Source organism: Hyalella azteca, unplaced genomic scaffold (assembly GCF_000764305.2).
Source record: "Hyalella azteca isolate HAZT.00-mixed unplaced genomic scaffold, Hazt_2.0.2 contig11611, whole genome shotgun sequence".
NCBI classification, from domain to species: Eukaryota; Metazoa; Arthropoda; class Malacostraca; order Amphipoda; family Hyalellidae; genus Hyalella; species Hyalella azteca.
In genome coordinates, this window is record NW_025941602.1 from 123,527 (window position 1) to 141,876 (window position 18,350).

The window sequence follows — 18,350 nt, forward strand, 5'->3', positions numbered from 1 at the left end:
ACTCAATACTTTTATACACTTCATACAATCGAATTATAAACTTAATACTATTAATATACTATACTTCATATAATCGAGTAATATACTCAATACTCTTATACTTAATATAATCGAGTTATATACTCAATACTTACCATATCAATTTCTCCCGCCTTCCAGATCGACTGTACGTCCAGGTTAGCTCTGCGAGGCATCACATGCCATTAGTGAACTCCAAACACGACCAAAAATTTAGGTATATCAAGAAGAATATCACTATTCATAAATAAATAATTATTAGTTTACGTTAACCTAACATTATTTCATCATTACACATATGTAAGACATATCGCAGCAATAATTATTAAATACATTTGCTTACAAAAATTGACTGAGGAATATTATTGCAAATGAGGTACAGAATTGATATAATTATCACGTCAACAACACAATTAAGCCAATCAAAGTGTAGGATTTAACAGAGCACGAGCAGGAGCTCTGAAGGATTGTATAAAAGGACTCAAGACTCAAAATGAAGCGAATCAAAACAGAGCCAACACCACGAGAACAAGACATCATCCCACCACGCCATATACCCGATGTAAAAACCCCAGTCGCAAACAAGAGAAAGATAATAATAATAAACAATACAATAATATTCTCTTCGTAGAATAATAATTATTACCAAATATATATTTATAGGGAGGCCAGAATATCTATGATACCAACGCGCTCCAAGCAAAAATCGTGCGCTTTCTGACACGTCTGAAGAAAAAAAATCTCTTGTTTGTTACTGTGCAACTTAAGTTGAGTTCACAACGGCATGGCAACGCAGAGAAACATTTTAAGTGGGAGATATTAATGAGAAACTCCTTACTATGAAGTGAGCGCTCAGTAAGGATACCTAGGATAGGCCACGAGTGTAAGACTGTAATTTACTCGACATCGTCATAACAAAGAAACAAAAGAAAAACGCCAAAAACGTTTAATCCCGGACCAGAACTTACACATCAAAGAAAAACGTGCATTGGGTTCTTTATAAATAAATTATTATTAATTTAAATTCAAATAGCTCAATGAGTTTTGAAATTAACTACAATTGTATCACAAAAACCGATTTCACGTAGAAGCCGATTGTTATAATTGAAAAATGTCAGCCTAATTAGAGCACAGCGGTAAAAAAATGTAGGCCGGAATATGCGATAAAATTCAAACAAATGACAACACACACAAAATGAAAACCGTTCAAAATGTCCTAACCTTGGATTGATAATTATATGATAATAAAGAATAATATAATAACCTGTATAATCTGAAAATAAAAACGAATATGAATAACAAGAAAGAAGACTGCAAAAAAATGATTAAAAAAGTCATTGGACTGGAATCATGTCCGCTAAAATGTGAATAAACCGACAATCAGGATAAGGTTGCTGTCGACACAACGGGTTGCTGGCCAGGGTAAATTCATGCAATATGGACGAACATAAAGGAATAAAAAAATAGAGCAAACAACGATAGCGATGAGGCAGATTATGCACTGATTAAAGAACAGCTCATAATAGATATAATCAGGGGAATGCGCATGCAAGAATTAAATAGTCGAGCTCTCGCCAAGTACCCGTTTGTCATCAACCTGACAGCAATGAAAAAATCGACAACTGATATGAGTCTTAACTATGATTTGCACGTACCGACCTAAAAATTTCGTGAAGCACCATGATGAACGCCCAATAATGAATACGAACTCATTACCTTACAATGAAGGGCGATGAATGTCGACCGGCGTAGGCGATGTATAAAAATGCACTATTTGCTTGACATTCGTTGCTGCAGTGCAAGTTTGAAGCAAATGAATCGTATAATTCACAAATACTTTGAAAAAAGTAGCATGCATCACGCTGACTACACTTGAAGATATATATTGTCAAAAACAATGTCAAGCAAAGGAGATGCAGACCCAGACTACAGATTCATCTACATACGTTGTATGAGCATCGTTGATTGTCGTTCAAGCTAGTTTCTAGAGTGGCCGCGTATCTAGAACGCTAGTTCCATAATTAAACCGATGAACTAGCGAGAAAATAAAAGCAATTAACTAAGCATTCAACGTACGCTATCTCACTACAAGCATTGACAACTCTGTACGACATAATAGTTTCGAATTTCATGCTCTCAAAATACGAAAACAATTTTTGCAAAATGTACTGGACATTGTCATGAGCTCAAGCTGGCACGTAAACACAACAATTTCCGAACATAACTCTCAGTTAATATGAACGCTACAACGGAACTATTTGTTTACCTTTCTATTTATAGCGCCTGCTACAACAACTTTCTGTTTGCGCCAAACACGAGTCACAAAATCTTTTCTAAATTCAAAAAGCTGTCTATTTTTAAAGGTTTCTGTTACGTTCCTTTTAAGAGATTTCTGCATCTATAGTGACGATAGCGTGCAGCTTCCGAAATTGAAAATTTCAATGTTTTTTAACGTCTAAAAAAATAACTGCGGCGGAAACTTGAGCATCGTGACGCAGTCCACGTAACAAGAACAAGCAACTCGGACACAAACAACAAATAAGTTGCAGGAGAGGAGAACAAGGGCAGGGCAATTACCTGCCCAGATAATCATCATTCTTAGCGCCAGGAACGTTGGCATCCCAGTCGTAGCAGCTAATGTGCAGCGTCTGACGTCTGATGACGTCACACTGCGCCTGATGTTACATCGAGTTATGCACAGCCTCATTATTATAACTAACTAAAGCATTATTCGTTGGTTACAGTTGGATGTCACTTCGCAGCACGCCATTCCGCATAAATTTAATGCAGAATATATATGGTGTAAATGAAGAAGATTCTTCGAAAACCGAGCGCGGCCAATCCCAAAAGACCCTGAACCTGGTAGAGCTCACTTCCTAGAGTTCGGACCAAGTTGAGCAGATCAGAGGCTCATGCGAGTTAAATGACTAATTTCGAAGAATAATAAGAAAATTTTCGTAACCGATACCAAAGATCCGCAATCTCCGGCCAGCGATGTAGCAATGCTACGAAAGAGAAAAATCGCCCAAGACGTGACAACATCAAAACCTTAACAGAACTTTGAACAATTGATTCGACCAACCACAAAATTGGAACCGTTAGTAAATCAGTGGGAAACGATTACCAACACACTAGTGTTATATACACGAGACAGCAGATCGAGTAGCACCGAATTCTAATATTATTTTATATTATTATTATATTCCTGCGTAAAGAACTTAATGGAGCGATCTGCTGCGTTCCACGGGCTGTGTATCGTTAAACGCACAAATTGGTTTATCAAGTAGGCAGGTATCTTATTTGTCTCTGCTGTGGGTAGCAATTATCCATATAAACCCTCATAAAAGTGAAGAGTGTGCGTAGAAAGAGCAAACTAGAAAGCGATATCATTCGTATAGAATGAAGGGTGACAGATCAGAAGGAACTGATGCACAAAATAGAACAAGAACATTACAGTAAGTATAGCGTATAGTCAAGGCAGACGACAATACAAGCCAAGGGCTCATTATCCATTTATTGGACACTTGGAGCAAAAAAATTATACTGTGAAGTATTGAAAGCCCAATAAGTTTAAATGGCTAAGAATAACGAGAATATATTCTCCTCCATAACTTCCTGGGGACACACACGGCTTCCAAATTATCCACTTTTGAAGGACCTGGATATATGTTAGGACGGGAAATAAAACGTAAATTTTCAGCTTTCGTCCAGGTATCTCTACCGTAAACTAATTTACAATGTTTCAACACCGATTAAACCTTCGTCTTTTTAACCTACAGCAGGATCCTTTTTCGGCACTCCACGGTACCTCTATGAGCGAATATATCACATTAAATAGCTTAGTAGTCAATTAGATGAATAAAGCTTGATAACAAACTCTTCAAGTGATACAATGCCTTGAAATTAAGAAAATATGCAGCAAGGCAAAACAGAATTTTTAGCGTTAGAAAGCCAAATCTTTGAGCAACATAAATTCCTATAAAATAACGAAAACAAAAAGCCACCACCCAAAAGTATCGAAAATAGCCACATAGAACCAGGTGATGCAAAAAAAAGGCAGCAAATACATGAAATTTATTCCGGTAGAGTGGAAAAGAGATTCCTAAGTAAAGTTGTAGAATGGAGTAATAGAAAAAATATAACTCAGTACTCACTGCAGTGAGTGACAGAGAGCGCATTTTTTCGTCGACGAAAACGTGAAGTCACGGACGGACAGACGGACATGGCGAGCACAATAGTGCATTTTTTCCTTAAATGAGAAAATGCGCTGAAGAGGCAGCAAAATCATGAAATTTATTCCAATAGAGCGGAAAAGAGATTCCAAAGTTAAAGTTGTGGAATGGAGTAATAAAAAAAAGCAGGAAAAAATAAAAAAGGGGGAAAAAGAAAAGGAAAAAAGGAACAAGACATCAAGCGTGGCAAGTCAACACGCTTCTCTATAGCTCACTCGTCACGCATACACCGACGACTTCGTGTTACGGCTGCATGCCTGTTGAAGCTAATTTTATAGGCATGAAGCTTAAACACAAGTACGAGTCAAAGATGCGTTCCCTTTTCTAGATTAGACAATAAATAATTTCATTGAGGCCAAACAAATCGATTCCAAACCCAGAGTCGTGCAGAATTAATGCTAATCTACAAGAAGATCAGCAGTTTCACCGCCGTGGTGCACACGAAGCTTCAGGTTTTGCGGAAAATAGCATACAAATTCTAAAATTATTTTCAAGACAGGTAGGTTTTACTTTAATTGGAGGCAGGTGGAGATTGATTATATAATTACGCTTTAATCAATCACAAAGCACCACCTGCTTTTTTATCGACCGAATTATTCCATCAGAATCAAAATAAAGTTTTTGGAAAAACTGAAAGTAAGTTTTCATATTAAACTGTCCCGTCTCCAATACTGTTAAATCCTGGATTAGCTTGCATTAAGTTGGAAGTAGTTTTCACGTAGGGATGCTCGTAATGCCGATTTGTTTACAAGTTGAATGCACAAGTTCTTGTTAAGCATATAACACAACACTCGTTATAAAGATCGCACCATCACCGCAACACAAGCGGGGCCATCACGAGTCGTACGAATAACTTTCAACAGTGAATGCGAACTCTGGGCACGTTGTGGATGTACAAGATATTTGATATTGTTATTACAGTGGTGGGGGTAGTTTGAAAAATAAAAGGTAATAGAAATTAACAAGATGGCTAAGGTTTTTGAGTTCTAAATGAGCAAGCACAATTAACAAGTTTGAAACGTTGGTTTCAAGCAAGATATTTTCTCAGTGACTCAAAAACGAAAATCAAATCTGCGCGTTAAATATTCCACCATAATAAAATATTTTCGCAAGTTATTAGAACAAACTCTGAAATGAGACTATCGTCGCCACTAGACTAGACCAGTATCACAGTCACTGGAGTTTCAACACCACAAGCATGCTGTCGTAAAGTTCATACGGCGCGTGTTGGCCCGGAACAAAATAACACACGGGGCCTTTTGGGGGTATGTCACACGAAGCCTTGGGGTATTTCACACGGGGCCTTTTGGTATGTCACACGGGAACTTGGGGTTATCACTGCATGGTTACCTCCCTAATGGATCATCATTTTCGAGGGAGTTGAGAGGAGAATAGTCATAGTCCCAGCACTCTATGCTGATGCTCTGACGCCTGATCACATTAGCCAACGCCTGTAGATGGCAACCACAAGCCCCGAGTCAAGAACTTTTTGTTCAACAGAGGTTGAGTTGAGGTTGTGAACTCAACAGAGGTTGAGNGCCAACGCCTGTAGATGGCAACCACAAGCCCCGAGTCAAGAACTCTTTGTTCAACAGAGGTTGAGTTGCGGTTGTGAACTCAACAGAGGTTGAGTTGAGGTTGTGAACTCAACAGAGGTTGAGGTCATCACAAAACATTACAGTGTGATGTCTTCCAAGGTATTTTCCCATTGCCGATGGATTATAGTTTGCAAGCAACTTACGAACGCAGTTGGGAGTGAAAGAAGTTTGGGGGAAAATGAGTTTGAAGGTTTGATCAATTACCAATAAAATAGATTAGCAATCAACGGAGATACGTTCGTGTGACACATACAGCATTGAATAGAATTTCAGTGCTGATATTCGAACTCTTGAATATATTAAAGTGTTTGATATTCGAACACTTGAGCACATCATACAGGAGACACATACACCGTGAAAATAATATGAAATGAGGTACGGTTAGGTGAAATGAGAATAAATAAAGAAAAGAACACGGGACTCATGTTGATACACCACAATCGTATGAATCAAGCACAGAGATGAATAAATGTCATGCTTCTGAAAATGAAGAGGAAAATTAAATGAAAGACAGACATACTAATGAAGATGTGTTTGCTACCGGCAGGTGATACGTGCAACAATATACATGTTGTTAATGAAGCTCTAAGCTAACAACACAATAAAGGCTTGAATAAGCTCTGTCCGGAATGAATTTCCCTAATAACGGGTGGAATGCCACCCAATTCTAGAGCGTTGGTGCGGTAAAAATAGAACCGTAACATGCATCACGTTTAGACGTGCCAATCTGCTGATTTCGACGTTTTTCGACACAGCGGGAAAGCTTTTGATTATTGAGAGCTATGAGGAACTTTTCACACGAAGGTGCAAGCTAGCTCTTGCCGGCACCACACATTAAGTGGTCTTGCAAACAATTAAATATTGACACAAAGCTAGCACTACATGTCGAGTAAAAGCGGCTCGAAATACCGCGAGATGGCATTTCGGCTAACGAGTTTGGGTTCGTTACATTTACATTTATTCCGACTAACAGTGCGTGAATCTGTAAATGCCTCTAAGAACAATTATTCATGCAAACAGATGGTGAAGCAGAAAATAGAAGTAAATTAATAACGCAAGTGAATGTTCACGTGGACTGAACATTTGCGATGACAAAATTTCCAAGGCACAGCACGGATGTCACGAGGAAATACGCGCATAACATCAGTAGGGAATGCCTGCCGTGACGTTAATAAAAACATCCGGCGCAGAATCAAATCCTTCGTCTTCGGGGATTAATTTGAATTTCAAGGCACATAGATGTTTTTCAGGATAACAATTCCCCCATAACGACCTGATCACGAAGAAGGCTGTAGAGGAAGGCGTTGAATCCCACAGTAACCTCGACAACAAAACCCAACGACGACCGTAAAAACAACGACCGCGATGGGAATTATATTCCTGCCACTAATAAGAAGACAAGAAGAGAACTGCAGCTGGCAGAAGGAAGTCAATGAGGAGACAGATGCTGAAGATCTTCCCAACGACGACAGCAAAAACAACGACCGAGATGAGAATTATCTACCAGCCACCAATAACAAGACGAGTAGAAGAGAACTGCAGCTGGCAGAAGGAAGTCAATGTGAAGACAGATGCTGAAGATCTCACCTGCCCAGATGTTCATCCTTCTTCATGCCGTCATCCAAATCAAAGAGCTCGCATTCGAGCTCCTGACGATGCAGCACCTCAATAAGATACTGTACGAGAGGATAGAATAAGATACTGTACACAGTATCTAAGATACTGTAAATACTGTACCTTACTACCTATAAGGTACTGTACCTCAATAAGATACTGTACGAGAGGATAGAATAAGATACTGTACACAGTATCTAAGATACTGAATACTGTACCTTACTACCTATAAGATACTGTACCTCAATAAGATACTGTACCTCAATAAGATACTGCACACAGTATCTAAGATACTGTGAATACTGTACCTTACTACCTATAAGGTACTGTACCCCAATAAGATACTGTACGAGAGGATAGAATAAGATACTGTACACAGTATCTATATATAAGATACTGTGAATACTGTACCTTACTACCTATAAGATACTGTACCTCAATAAGATACTGTACCTCAATAAGATACTGTACCTCAATAAGATACTGTACCTCAATAAGATACTGTACGAGAGGAGTGGCCCCGTTACACACACGGCTAACTTGAAACCCAAACATAAGTTAAACCTTGTTGTAGCTTCGTTAAAATATTATGAAGACCTTGGGAGTGTAAAAAATATCTCAATTACTTGCATAGTTCACATCCGTAAAGCTTACTCAGGGGCTACATAAGTGGAAAATTATGAGTAACTTCAGGCAATTATTGAGTAGCCAGGTACGAGTAATTACTCAGACCGTATTAAATCCATGTACACGGTAGGTACGTAGTAGACCCTTCGCGAATACTGAGTGTACAGTATCTAAGATACTGTGAATACTGTACCTTACTACCTATAAGGTACTGTACCTCAATAAGAAACTGTACGAGAGGATAGAATAATATACTGTACCAGTATCTAAGATACTGTGAATACTGTACCTTACTACCTATAAGATACTGTACCTCAATAAGATACTGTATGAGTGGAGTGGCCACGTTACACACACACAGCTAACTTGCACACCAAACATAGTTAAACCTTCGGGTTTCGGAAAGATATTATGAAAACCCTAGGAGTGTTAAAAATATCTCAATTACTTGCATCGTTCACATCCGTAAAGCTTCCTCAGAGGCAACACAAGTGGAAATATATCAGTAACTTCAGGTAATTATTGAGTAGCCAGGTACGAGTAATTACTCAGACCGTATTAAATCCATGTACACGGTAGGTACGTAGTAGACCCTTCGCGAATACTGAGTGTACTTGAATGAGAACTTGGTTGGTCTCCGATGAGGAGGTTACTGGTTCCCTCACAGTTTCAGAGGCATTAATAACCACTACACTGATGTTTCTATGAATAATTTGACGATCGTAAACAAAAACGAGCAAAAACGAGAAAAAAATGTATCAAACCTTAGCGAATGATTAGAAATAAACACGAGGTATTCGTAACACTTGGTCGAAAATGTTGGTCCGGCACGACTAAGCATCCCCTCTAGTAATAAAATATTTAATGCTTAACATGATCAGTTATTCATACAAGTTTATACTTATCCCTTAACTCGAAGAAAGTGGCATTCGGCGGCATAGCGCGATTGCAGGGCCTCATATACCGAATCATGGCATTTGGCGCGATAATTCCAGTTATTCTCCTACTGAGAGCCTTCAGACAAGAAACTTCCAACGTGCAAAGAATTAACCAGTTCAGTAAATATTTCTTTAATTGATGTTAATTCTTATTTCCCCCACACGATGAATATTTTGTAACGATAAAATAGAGGTAGCGATCTATAAAACGATTCCAGACATTAATTCCTAGAAGTTTAATATTGACACAGGACGATGAGTGAAAGTTGGCAATGGCAGAAAAAAAAAAACAAAAAAAATATATGAACGACTTCAGACAGCAATCAAGTAAAATAAATCATGACAATTAATCATAACCCACAAGAGAATATGAAAAATGACGCTCACAGTCACACGTGACTTGAAGCTTACTTATCAAGCAATCCAATCACACACTATTAACAATTCTGGAGTTCATAGGAGATAACTCCAAACCGTGAATCAATAAAGATTAATTCTCTCTGATGAATCACTTATTCTTAAAGTATCACGTCATCTAGAGTTCGTGTCACTAGTTACAGCGAGCTAGTATAGTTAAGCCAGGTGGCCATAGCTAGTATATTACCTCATCTAGAGGCCATGTCACTGACTAGGTAGGGAGAGCTAGTAGATATAGGTACATAGATCTACATAATGACGGTAACTAGAGTTTAATTAGTCAGACCTCGCAGCAGTAGTTCCACTTAGGGTTGATGGTGTGAGAGCTACTAGGTATAATGTACATAAATCTACCTAATGACGGTAATTAGAGTTTAATTAGTCAGACCTCGCAGCAGTAGTTCCACTTAGGGTTGATGGTGTTGTTGATAGTCTTGGTCTGGAACTTTTGTGCGCCCAGACGCAGCACACAGTACGGGTCGCTCTTGCCGGTGCCCAACACGCCGATGTCTTTCTTCATCAGGTTCTGGGCCTCGATTACGTGAACACGCAACACTCCCTGAAATAAGATCAAGTTAATAGGGATATAGGGATAAGTTAATAATAGTTAAGTTAATAAGCTAATAATAGGGATAAGTTAATAGGGATAAACAAAAAAAAGATTCCTATCTTCATAGAGTAAACGCAACATCACATCAACATCCATCAGATTTGACGGGCGACATCGTCAAGGCCAGAATAGAATTCAAATTATTGGAAATCACTATTTTTTTTAATCCAATATTGACTGAGAAGAAAATGCATTTATTAATACAATCAAGGACGAAGAAAGATTCCCAATAATGGCAACACATCACGGCCTCGAGAACTAGGGGACAAAAAAAAACGGAAGCTTCTGTAAGGAATTACACAGTACTATATGGAATTACACACGGAAGCCACTGTATGGAATTACACACGGAAGCCACCGTATGGAATTACACAGAGACTCACGGCTGGAGCAGGACTCTTAAGCTCGACCATGTTGATGTTCTGGACGAGCTGGATGGAGTAGTCTTATTATATTTAATGTTAGACTCACAGCTGGANACACGGAAGCCACTGTATGGAATTACACACGGAAGCCACTGTATGGAATTACACACGGAAGCCACTGTATGGAATTACACACGGAAGCCACTGTATAGAATTACACACGGAAGCCACTGTATGGAATTACATACGGTACCCAGTGTATGGAATTACACAGAGACTCACAGCAGGAGCAGGACTCTTAAGCTCGACCATGTTGATGTTCTGGACGAGCTGGATGGGGTAGCGGTTTGGCAGGACCATGAGAGCAGCGATCTGCTCCACGACGATGCTGCGCAGGATGTCACTGCCTCACACAAGCATTATTCGTCAATATAAATATTCAGCTTCATCAGAAAACAAAATTGTCGGAGTAAAGTGGTATTAACAATCCGTCATGGGATAAAAATAAAAATCGTAATTTCTGTCATAAAAAAAGAGCGGAAACATAAACGGCAGGAATTTCAAGCAATGTCACACAACATTGTCGACGTTAAGTGGTATTAACTATCCGTCATGAGATAAAAATACAAATAAAAATCTTAATTTCCATCATAAAAACAAACAAAAAGAGTATAGCTCGAAAAAGAGTATGTCGTTATGTATAACAAACAGCAGCATAGCACATGATGCCAGGCATGTCGAACACGTCCGCTACACCGATAATTATATATATCGATATATATATATAATTGTTCAGATATATCGATATATTATCGATATATTATAGTTTATACAATATTTGTATATATTATTATCGATATATATATTTATATCGATAATTATATATATTCAACAATTACATTTATAATTGTAGTGCGGTTTCAACGTGAGCATAGCACATGATGCCAGGCATGTCGAAGACGTCAGCTATGCCGATAATTATATATATATCGATATATATACAATTATTTCGATATATCGATATATTATAATTTATAGGTACAATATTTATATATATTATTGCCACCTGATGCCAGGCATGTCGAACACATCAGCTATGCCGATAAGGTTGAAGTCGACGTCAGGGTTGTTAAGGAAGAAGACCTGTAGGCCGCCCACCAGCGGGATCTGGCGCACCAGAGGCTTCATCACGATACGCAGCCGTCCTGAGATCTGCTCAGGTGTTATGAGAAATTACCATCTTAACTCCATTAAGAAAGCATTAATTATTTTCTACCACGAAATTACCATTTTAACTCCACTCACAAAGCATTAATCTGAACTTACACCATGTCAGCGTCTATGATGATCTCGTGTCTGGAGGTGTCATCATAGACCTTAATTCTGCCACTATATTACATCATTAATTCCATTAAGAAAACAATAATCTGCATTCAAGACTCACACCATGTCGGCGTCTATGATGATCTCGTGTCTGGATGTATCATCATAGACCTTAATGCCACCGAAGCGAGGCGGTGTGTCGCCCAGGATAATCTTATCGAAGCGGAAGGTGTTAACTTTATAAGCCTTGAGGGCCTCAGCGATGCTGGGCTCGATCGTGTCTTTGCAGAGATCCTTGACGTACTGGCCGGCGTACGGCCACAGCTTGTACACGATCTGAGGGCAATGTATTACAGAGATCCTTGACGTACTGGCCGGCGTACGGCCACAGCTTGTACACGATCTGAGGGCAATGTTTTACTGATGAATCGTGACGATTACAACCTGCCGATGTTAATTGAATCGTTACGATCACAACCCACCGATACCAGCTGAATCGTTACGATCACAAACCACTGATCTTAATTGAATCGTGAACCCACCGACACTAACTGAATCGTGACGATCACAACCAATCGATGCTTATCTCATCATGACGAAAACAACGCACCGATGCTAACTGAATCGTTATGAAAACAGCCCACCGATGCTCATCGCATCAAGACGAAAACAGCCCATTACCGTTTTCTTTTTCCCGTGCGCACTGTTGATGCGGCAGAAGTACTGAATGTACTGAATGTACAGAGTACTTAAACTGTCGATTATTTATTGAAATTCAAATTTACAGCATTTATTAACTAGTAAAAACTAAATTCCTGAGATTTGAAAAAAGGTTATAATTTTTGGAAAAGAGTTTAAACTCAATTTGTAATTTGACGTTTATAGGCTCCAGGAGAGAGTTCAGGGTTTACTTTCATGTCATTCCTTAACGTTCAGCTGCAGCTAACACAAACTTCAACACTAATACACTTATGCTTTATGAATAACTGAATAATATGGGGTGAATTATGAGTGCTATCTTTCCATTTATGGGTTCAAATATGCATCTTCTTTTATAAGCTTTATTGTTTATACTTGCAATTTTTATACTAAAATCGACGGCATTAAGGAAATGACAAATAATAATAGAGTAAAACGGGCATTACATAAAAAACACTTAACCTACTTTTTTCACTCAAAAACGACTTAACTCACTTTTTACACCCAAAAAACGACTTCACCCTCAAAAACCTCACCTTGTTCACCCACTCGACTCTCTCCATGTCTGGGAAGGTCACCTGAAAAAATATGGCGAAATAAAAGGAAAATAATATCTCCATGATATTGTTAATAAGTCATAAATATTTGTGTGTTATACATGTAGCATGTGTCGGTATATACATAATCAAGTTGGCATACTTGAAATTTCTCCTAAGGTCAACGGCATTAATTAAGGAAAGGACAAATAATAAGAACGTAAAACAATAAAATAACGTAAAATGAGTCATAAACAATTGTGTGTTATATGCCATGTAGCACGTGTTATATAGATAATCAATTAAGTCGGTAAAGAGAAACATGGATGGGTATATACTATGATGTTAAATTTCTATAATCAGGGCAGAGCTCTTCATTAAAAAAATTTCAATTAAAAAGACTGTCGTTTCTATTGAAAATTTTCCTTGGACTTTAGTTCCCCCAGCTATCTAATAGGTAATTGATATAGCGGTAGGGGTCAACGAGACTTATAATTTACCCTAATGAGAAACTGATAAAATTATGCAACATGGTCAAAAAATGAATTTAAGTGCTATTTGGTAAGAATTTTCTCCGTCCTATGTAAAGCATGATAAAGTTTAACCTATAGAAGCATGAACGGTAACAAGTGATGCAGTATTTAAAGTATGAACGGTAACAAGTGATGCAGATACCAGCACAGCTGCTCGAGCACCACCATCATATACACTCGTACGATGCGTCATCGCGTGCAGGTGTTATGCGTTCTACTACCGAACTAGAATCCTTTGTCATTACAACGTACTAGCTCTTCATGTTCACATATAGAATAGAATAACGATAAACCTACGAGAACAATCGAGGATCCTTCCACAGTAAAAAAAACGAAGAAACGATTGAAACATAGGCAGTTGCAAAAGAAAAATACATTTTTGGTCCGAGTTTCTCTTTAGCTTCGAAGTATCGGCTGCTTCTATAGTTAATCTGGCACTAAAATAGTGCAGGCTTGTCACAGAGCACGTTGTTTACAGTTGTAATAGTAAAGGCAACAAAGCCAGTTGCCATGGTAGTGAATGTCATCACAGGACGGTGATATCATAGCACGATTATGTCATTATATTATAATAAGCGATTGGTCATTAATAATACAAGGCTCATTAATAATAATTAAATCAGGGAATTAATGAACATCAACAGAACATAGAACTACAGCTTGATGACGGTAACGTTAGTACTATGATGAAGTGATATAATACAATAAGAGTATTAAGTATAGTTATCCAAATGAATGGCAAACGAATTTGAATGTGTTGACGTTTGCCTGTGTGACAAGAGCTATACATACAGCTGTGTGGAGACTGTGTTACAAGGCTATACAAATAGCTGTGTGGAGACTGTAACAAGAGCCAAACATAGAGCTGTGTGGAGACTGTGTAACCAGAGCTATACATACGGCTGTGTGGAGACTGTGAAACAAGAGCTATACATACAGCTATGTGGAGACTGTAACAAGAGCTATACATACAGCTATGTGGAGACTGTAACAAGAACTATGCATCCAGCTGTGTGGAGACTGTAACAAGAACTATACATACAGCTGTGTGGAGACTGTAACAAGACCTATACATACAGCTCTGTTGAGACTGTAACAAGAGCTATACATAGATCTGTGTGGAGACTGTAACAAGAGCTATACATAGAGCTGTATGGAGACTGTAACAAGAGCTATACATACATCTGTGTGGAGACTGTAACAAGAGCTATACATACAGCTGTGTGGAGACTGTAACAAGAGCTATACATACAGCTGTGTGGAGNTTAGGCTTGATAAATTATAAATCACACATGAGATATGTTAAATAAGATTTAAAAACACATCATTTCAATGTATATTAAGGGTATAGATATATTGATCCCAAATAAATACATGAAAGAAAAAAAAAACAATAAAAAACAAAAAAAAAAACACATAAAAAAAACGTTTTTTTTACTAAAAAAAACACTCTGGAAAAAAAAACGTTTTTTTTTGCATCTCTAAACAAGAGCTATACATAGAGCTGTGTAGAGACTGAGTGAAGACAGCACACACAGGGCTTGGCAGCAGGTGCGTATACGGCACAGTTGTATAGGAGGGCTATAGGGCTGAGTTGGACGATTACTACAGCAATGCACAGCGACGACGCAGGCATAATTAACCATAGGAAATGACCACGCAGCGGTATACGTGGAAGATGATAATAGACGTAGAGCATGCATGATTACATCGATAGACGTGAATCCATATACATAAATTTATATACGTAAATCGATTTACGCATATCAATATGCGTAAATCGATATACGTAATCGTATTTAAAGTCGATGATAGACTTAAAGCATGCATGATTACATCGATATGTCACTATTTAAAGACGATGATAGCAGTAAATCATTCATGATTACATCGATATGTCACTATTTAAAGACGATGATAGACGTAAATCATTCATGATTACATCGATATGTCACTATTTAAAGACGATGATAGACGTAAAGCATGCATGATTACATCGATATGTCACAGTCAGGACCAATTTTTCACGGAACTCCACACTCTGCAAAGAAATATGCAAGACATTGTCTAAATCGCGAAACGTTTTTGCTCTACAAAAGGGTGTGTATCAGTGCTACGTACGCTCACTGCTCGTGCATGCTGTGAGTAAGAAAATGTCACTATTTAGAAAAATATAAACTATTTGTTTTTGTAACTGATACTATCATCGAGCGGCCAGTGATGTGGCAGAAGTTTCGTCGAGCGGAATCACGTGTGCCGACAAATATCTGAGACGCGCGATTACTGAAGGCAAAAATAGACATATGTTTTGTGCACGTATGCTATTGTTAGCATAGGTGAAAATGACGGCCTTATAGTCTTTATTGTAACGAGTAATAGGTTCGATTACCTTTGAAAATCTAATAGCGAAAAGAAACTAATAAATATTTTGTTTAAAAAACAACATAACAATTCATGTTTTTTTTATTTATTTTCACTTTTTAAGCACATGGCTCATTAATTCAGCTTTCATGTGATTTTTGGCATCAGTTGCACGGCGATCACAGCACAGCCAACGGAGATGCCGAAGACACGAACGAGCCACACCCTCAGCCTGCAGCTGCTGCAGCTGCCCTATACGCACAGCCTGCAGGTGCTGCAGCTGCCCTATACGCACAGCCTGCAGGTGCAGCAGCTGCCCTATACGCACAGCCTGCAGGTGCTGCAGCTGCCCTATACGCACAGCCAGCAGGTGCTGCAGCTGCCCTATACGCACAGCCTGCAGGTGCTGCAGCTGCCCTATACGCACAGCCTGCAGGTGCTGCAGCTGCCCTATACGCACAGCCTGCAGGTGCTGCAGCTGCCCTATACGTGTCTCTTATACACATCTAGATGTGTATAAGAGACAGGCCTGTAGGTGCTGCAGCTGCCCTATACCCTCAGCCTGCAGGTGCTGCAGCTGCCCTATACGCACAGCCTGCGGGTGCTGCAGCTGCCCTATACCCTCAGCCTGCAGGTGCAGCAGCTGACCTGCAGCAATGCATGGCACCGACAACACCTGTAGTGTCATCTGCCACTATATACGCCGGGAGACGCGGTGTGACAGACAAACATCTACCGGGATGCACAACATTGTTAACATCCTCGGGATGCGCAAAATATTAAGTCACGGTACCGTATAAGTTAAATTTTGAAAGCTATACAACCAGGATGGATAAAATAAGAAAAACACATCAAATAAAAGGTTAAATATGGAACCCATACCGCGGGACTTACTAAATATGGATCCCACATCACCGGAATGGAAAAAGATGAATGTCATACCACCGAAATTTACAAAATAAGAAAGCAATATCACCGGTATGGAATCAGAAATTCAAACCTCCATAGCTAGTGGAAGAAATGTCAATTTCATAAGAAGCATTGGGCGCCTCTTAATTATTATCTTTACTCCGTGTTAGCTACATGTAATATATGCATATCGTGGATACCATCAGAAAGTACATTTTATAGCAACACATTGAAATTTAAAACAAGCTTAAGATATAATAATGATCAACACCGACAAAAAAAAAGATAAATTGTCACACTGTTAAGACAAAGTTATTATTCTTTTATCTGGTCAATGACGCCGCCATGTTTTAAAGAAAGCAAATTATTAGATCGGAGGGAACATTCACACCGTGTCTACTTTAATAAATTATATTATCAAAGAATTTTCACAGCGCTCGAAATGAACGAAACATCCAATGCAGTTAGTTTTGGATATCTATAGCAACCCATGAGTGCAAGTTACAGCAACCCATTAATAGACACGAGCACATATTTACCAACAGGACATCAGTTGGGACAAACAAAAACAATTGATGGCACGTCCGAAATAGATTACTCGCATCAATAGACACAAGTGAAGCAATACATTACATGCAACGACAAATGAAGATGGGAGCAAACACTGAAGGCTCAGCTTATCACGAACAGATGATATCTGAGCAACAGTAAACACTCACCCATGATGGTAAAGTTGTGTACTTTTGGATAGCCTGGATGAACTCCTTCTCATCAGTGTTGACGATGGATCTCACCACGTTGATATTGAACTGCTTAGCACGAGACCGCTTCTCTCTAAGCACCATGAAGAAGAGTGGTGCCATGAGCCAGCCAAAGCTGATGTTGAGAAGCCCTACAGCATATACGGTCACCCACTCAAAGAAGCGTTTGCTGAACAGTTTAATGTAGTCTACGATAAAGCTGCTGTACGCGCCTTCTATCTCTTCTGCCACATCTTTTGCAACTTCTTCCACCTTCTCTGCTAACTCCTCTATCTTCTCCTCATCTACTTTGGTAGTCATAGTTGATCAAGTGCTACTTTACTATGAAATATTTCTTCTGAAATGGTTGAAAAGGTTAGCCACGTTACATATTTAACCTTTTAAATGTTGATCATTACATACATAGGAAGTCATTATATTATAAGAAAATGAAATAAATAAGGAAATGAAATTGTATTTAAATTATAATTAAATTAAATTATAAGGAAGAAATGTGGAATGTAGTGTGACTTTCCAAATGGTTTGCTTACATTTGCAAGACAGAAATTAGCTCTAATCTCTCTCAGAGATGATGCACAAGTCAGGGTAAGAAATCATGACAACTTTTCATTAAAAATTGCACCTTGGTTACCTAAGAAATGTATCTATGATTATATTAGTTTATTCAAACAGAGGAATCAATGTGCCAGTTGAAGAAGTGCTTCCTCATTCAATGGAATGAACATTGGCACAGACAAGACAGGTAGCAGAAGTGACTGCTAACTGGCTGTGGAAACTTCTGATTGAATCTAGACAACTCTATTAATTAC

The 18,350-nt window shown here is 38.6% G+C and overlaps 1 protein-coding gene across 1 annotated transcript in view; it reads right to left on the minus strand.

Annotated features, from left to right (window-relative positions):
- LOC108682729 (extended synaptotagmin-1-like) overlaps positions 1-17,878 on the minus strand; it is a 33,860-nt gene extending 15,982 nt beyond the window's left edge. The window contains exons 1-8 of the mRNA XM_047882906.1: positions 17,500-17,878; positions 12,978-13,019; positions 11,866-12,078; positions 11,486-11,631; positions 10,702-10,822; positions 9,833-10,003; positions 7,436-7,524; positions 135-183 (exon numbers count right to left, since the gene is read on the minus strand). Of these exons, the coding sequence (XP_047738862.1) occupies positions 135-183; positions 7,436-7,524; positions 9,833-10,003; positions 10,702-10,822; positions 11,486-11,631; positions 11,866-12,078; positions 12,978-13,019; positions 17,500-17,841 (1,173 nt within the window). The 5' untranslated portion in view covers positions 17,842-17,878. The remainder of the gene's footprint in view (positions 1-134; positions 184-7,435; positions 7,525-9,832; positions 10,004-10,701; positions 10,823-11,485; positions 11,632-11,865; positions 12,079-12,977; positions 13,020-17,499) is intronic.
- Positions 17,879-18,350: the final 472 nt, after the last annotated feature.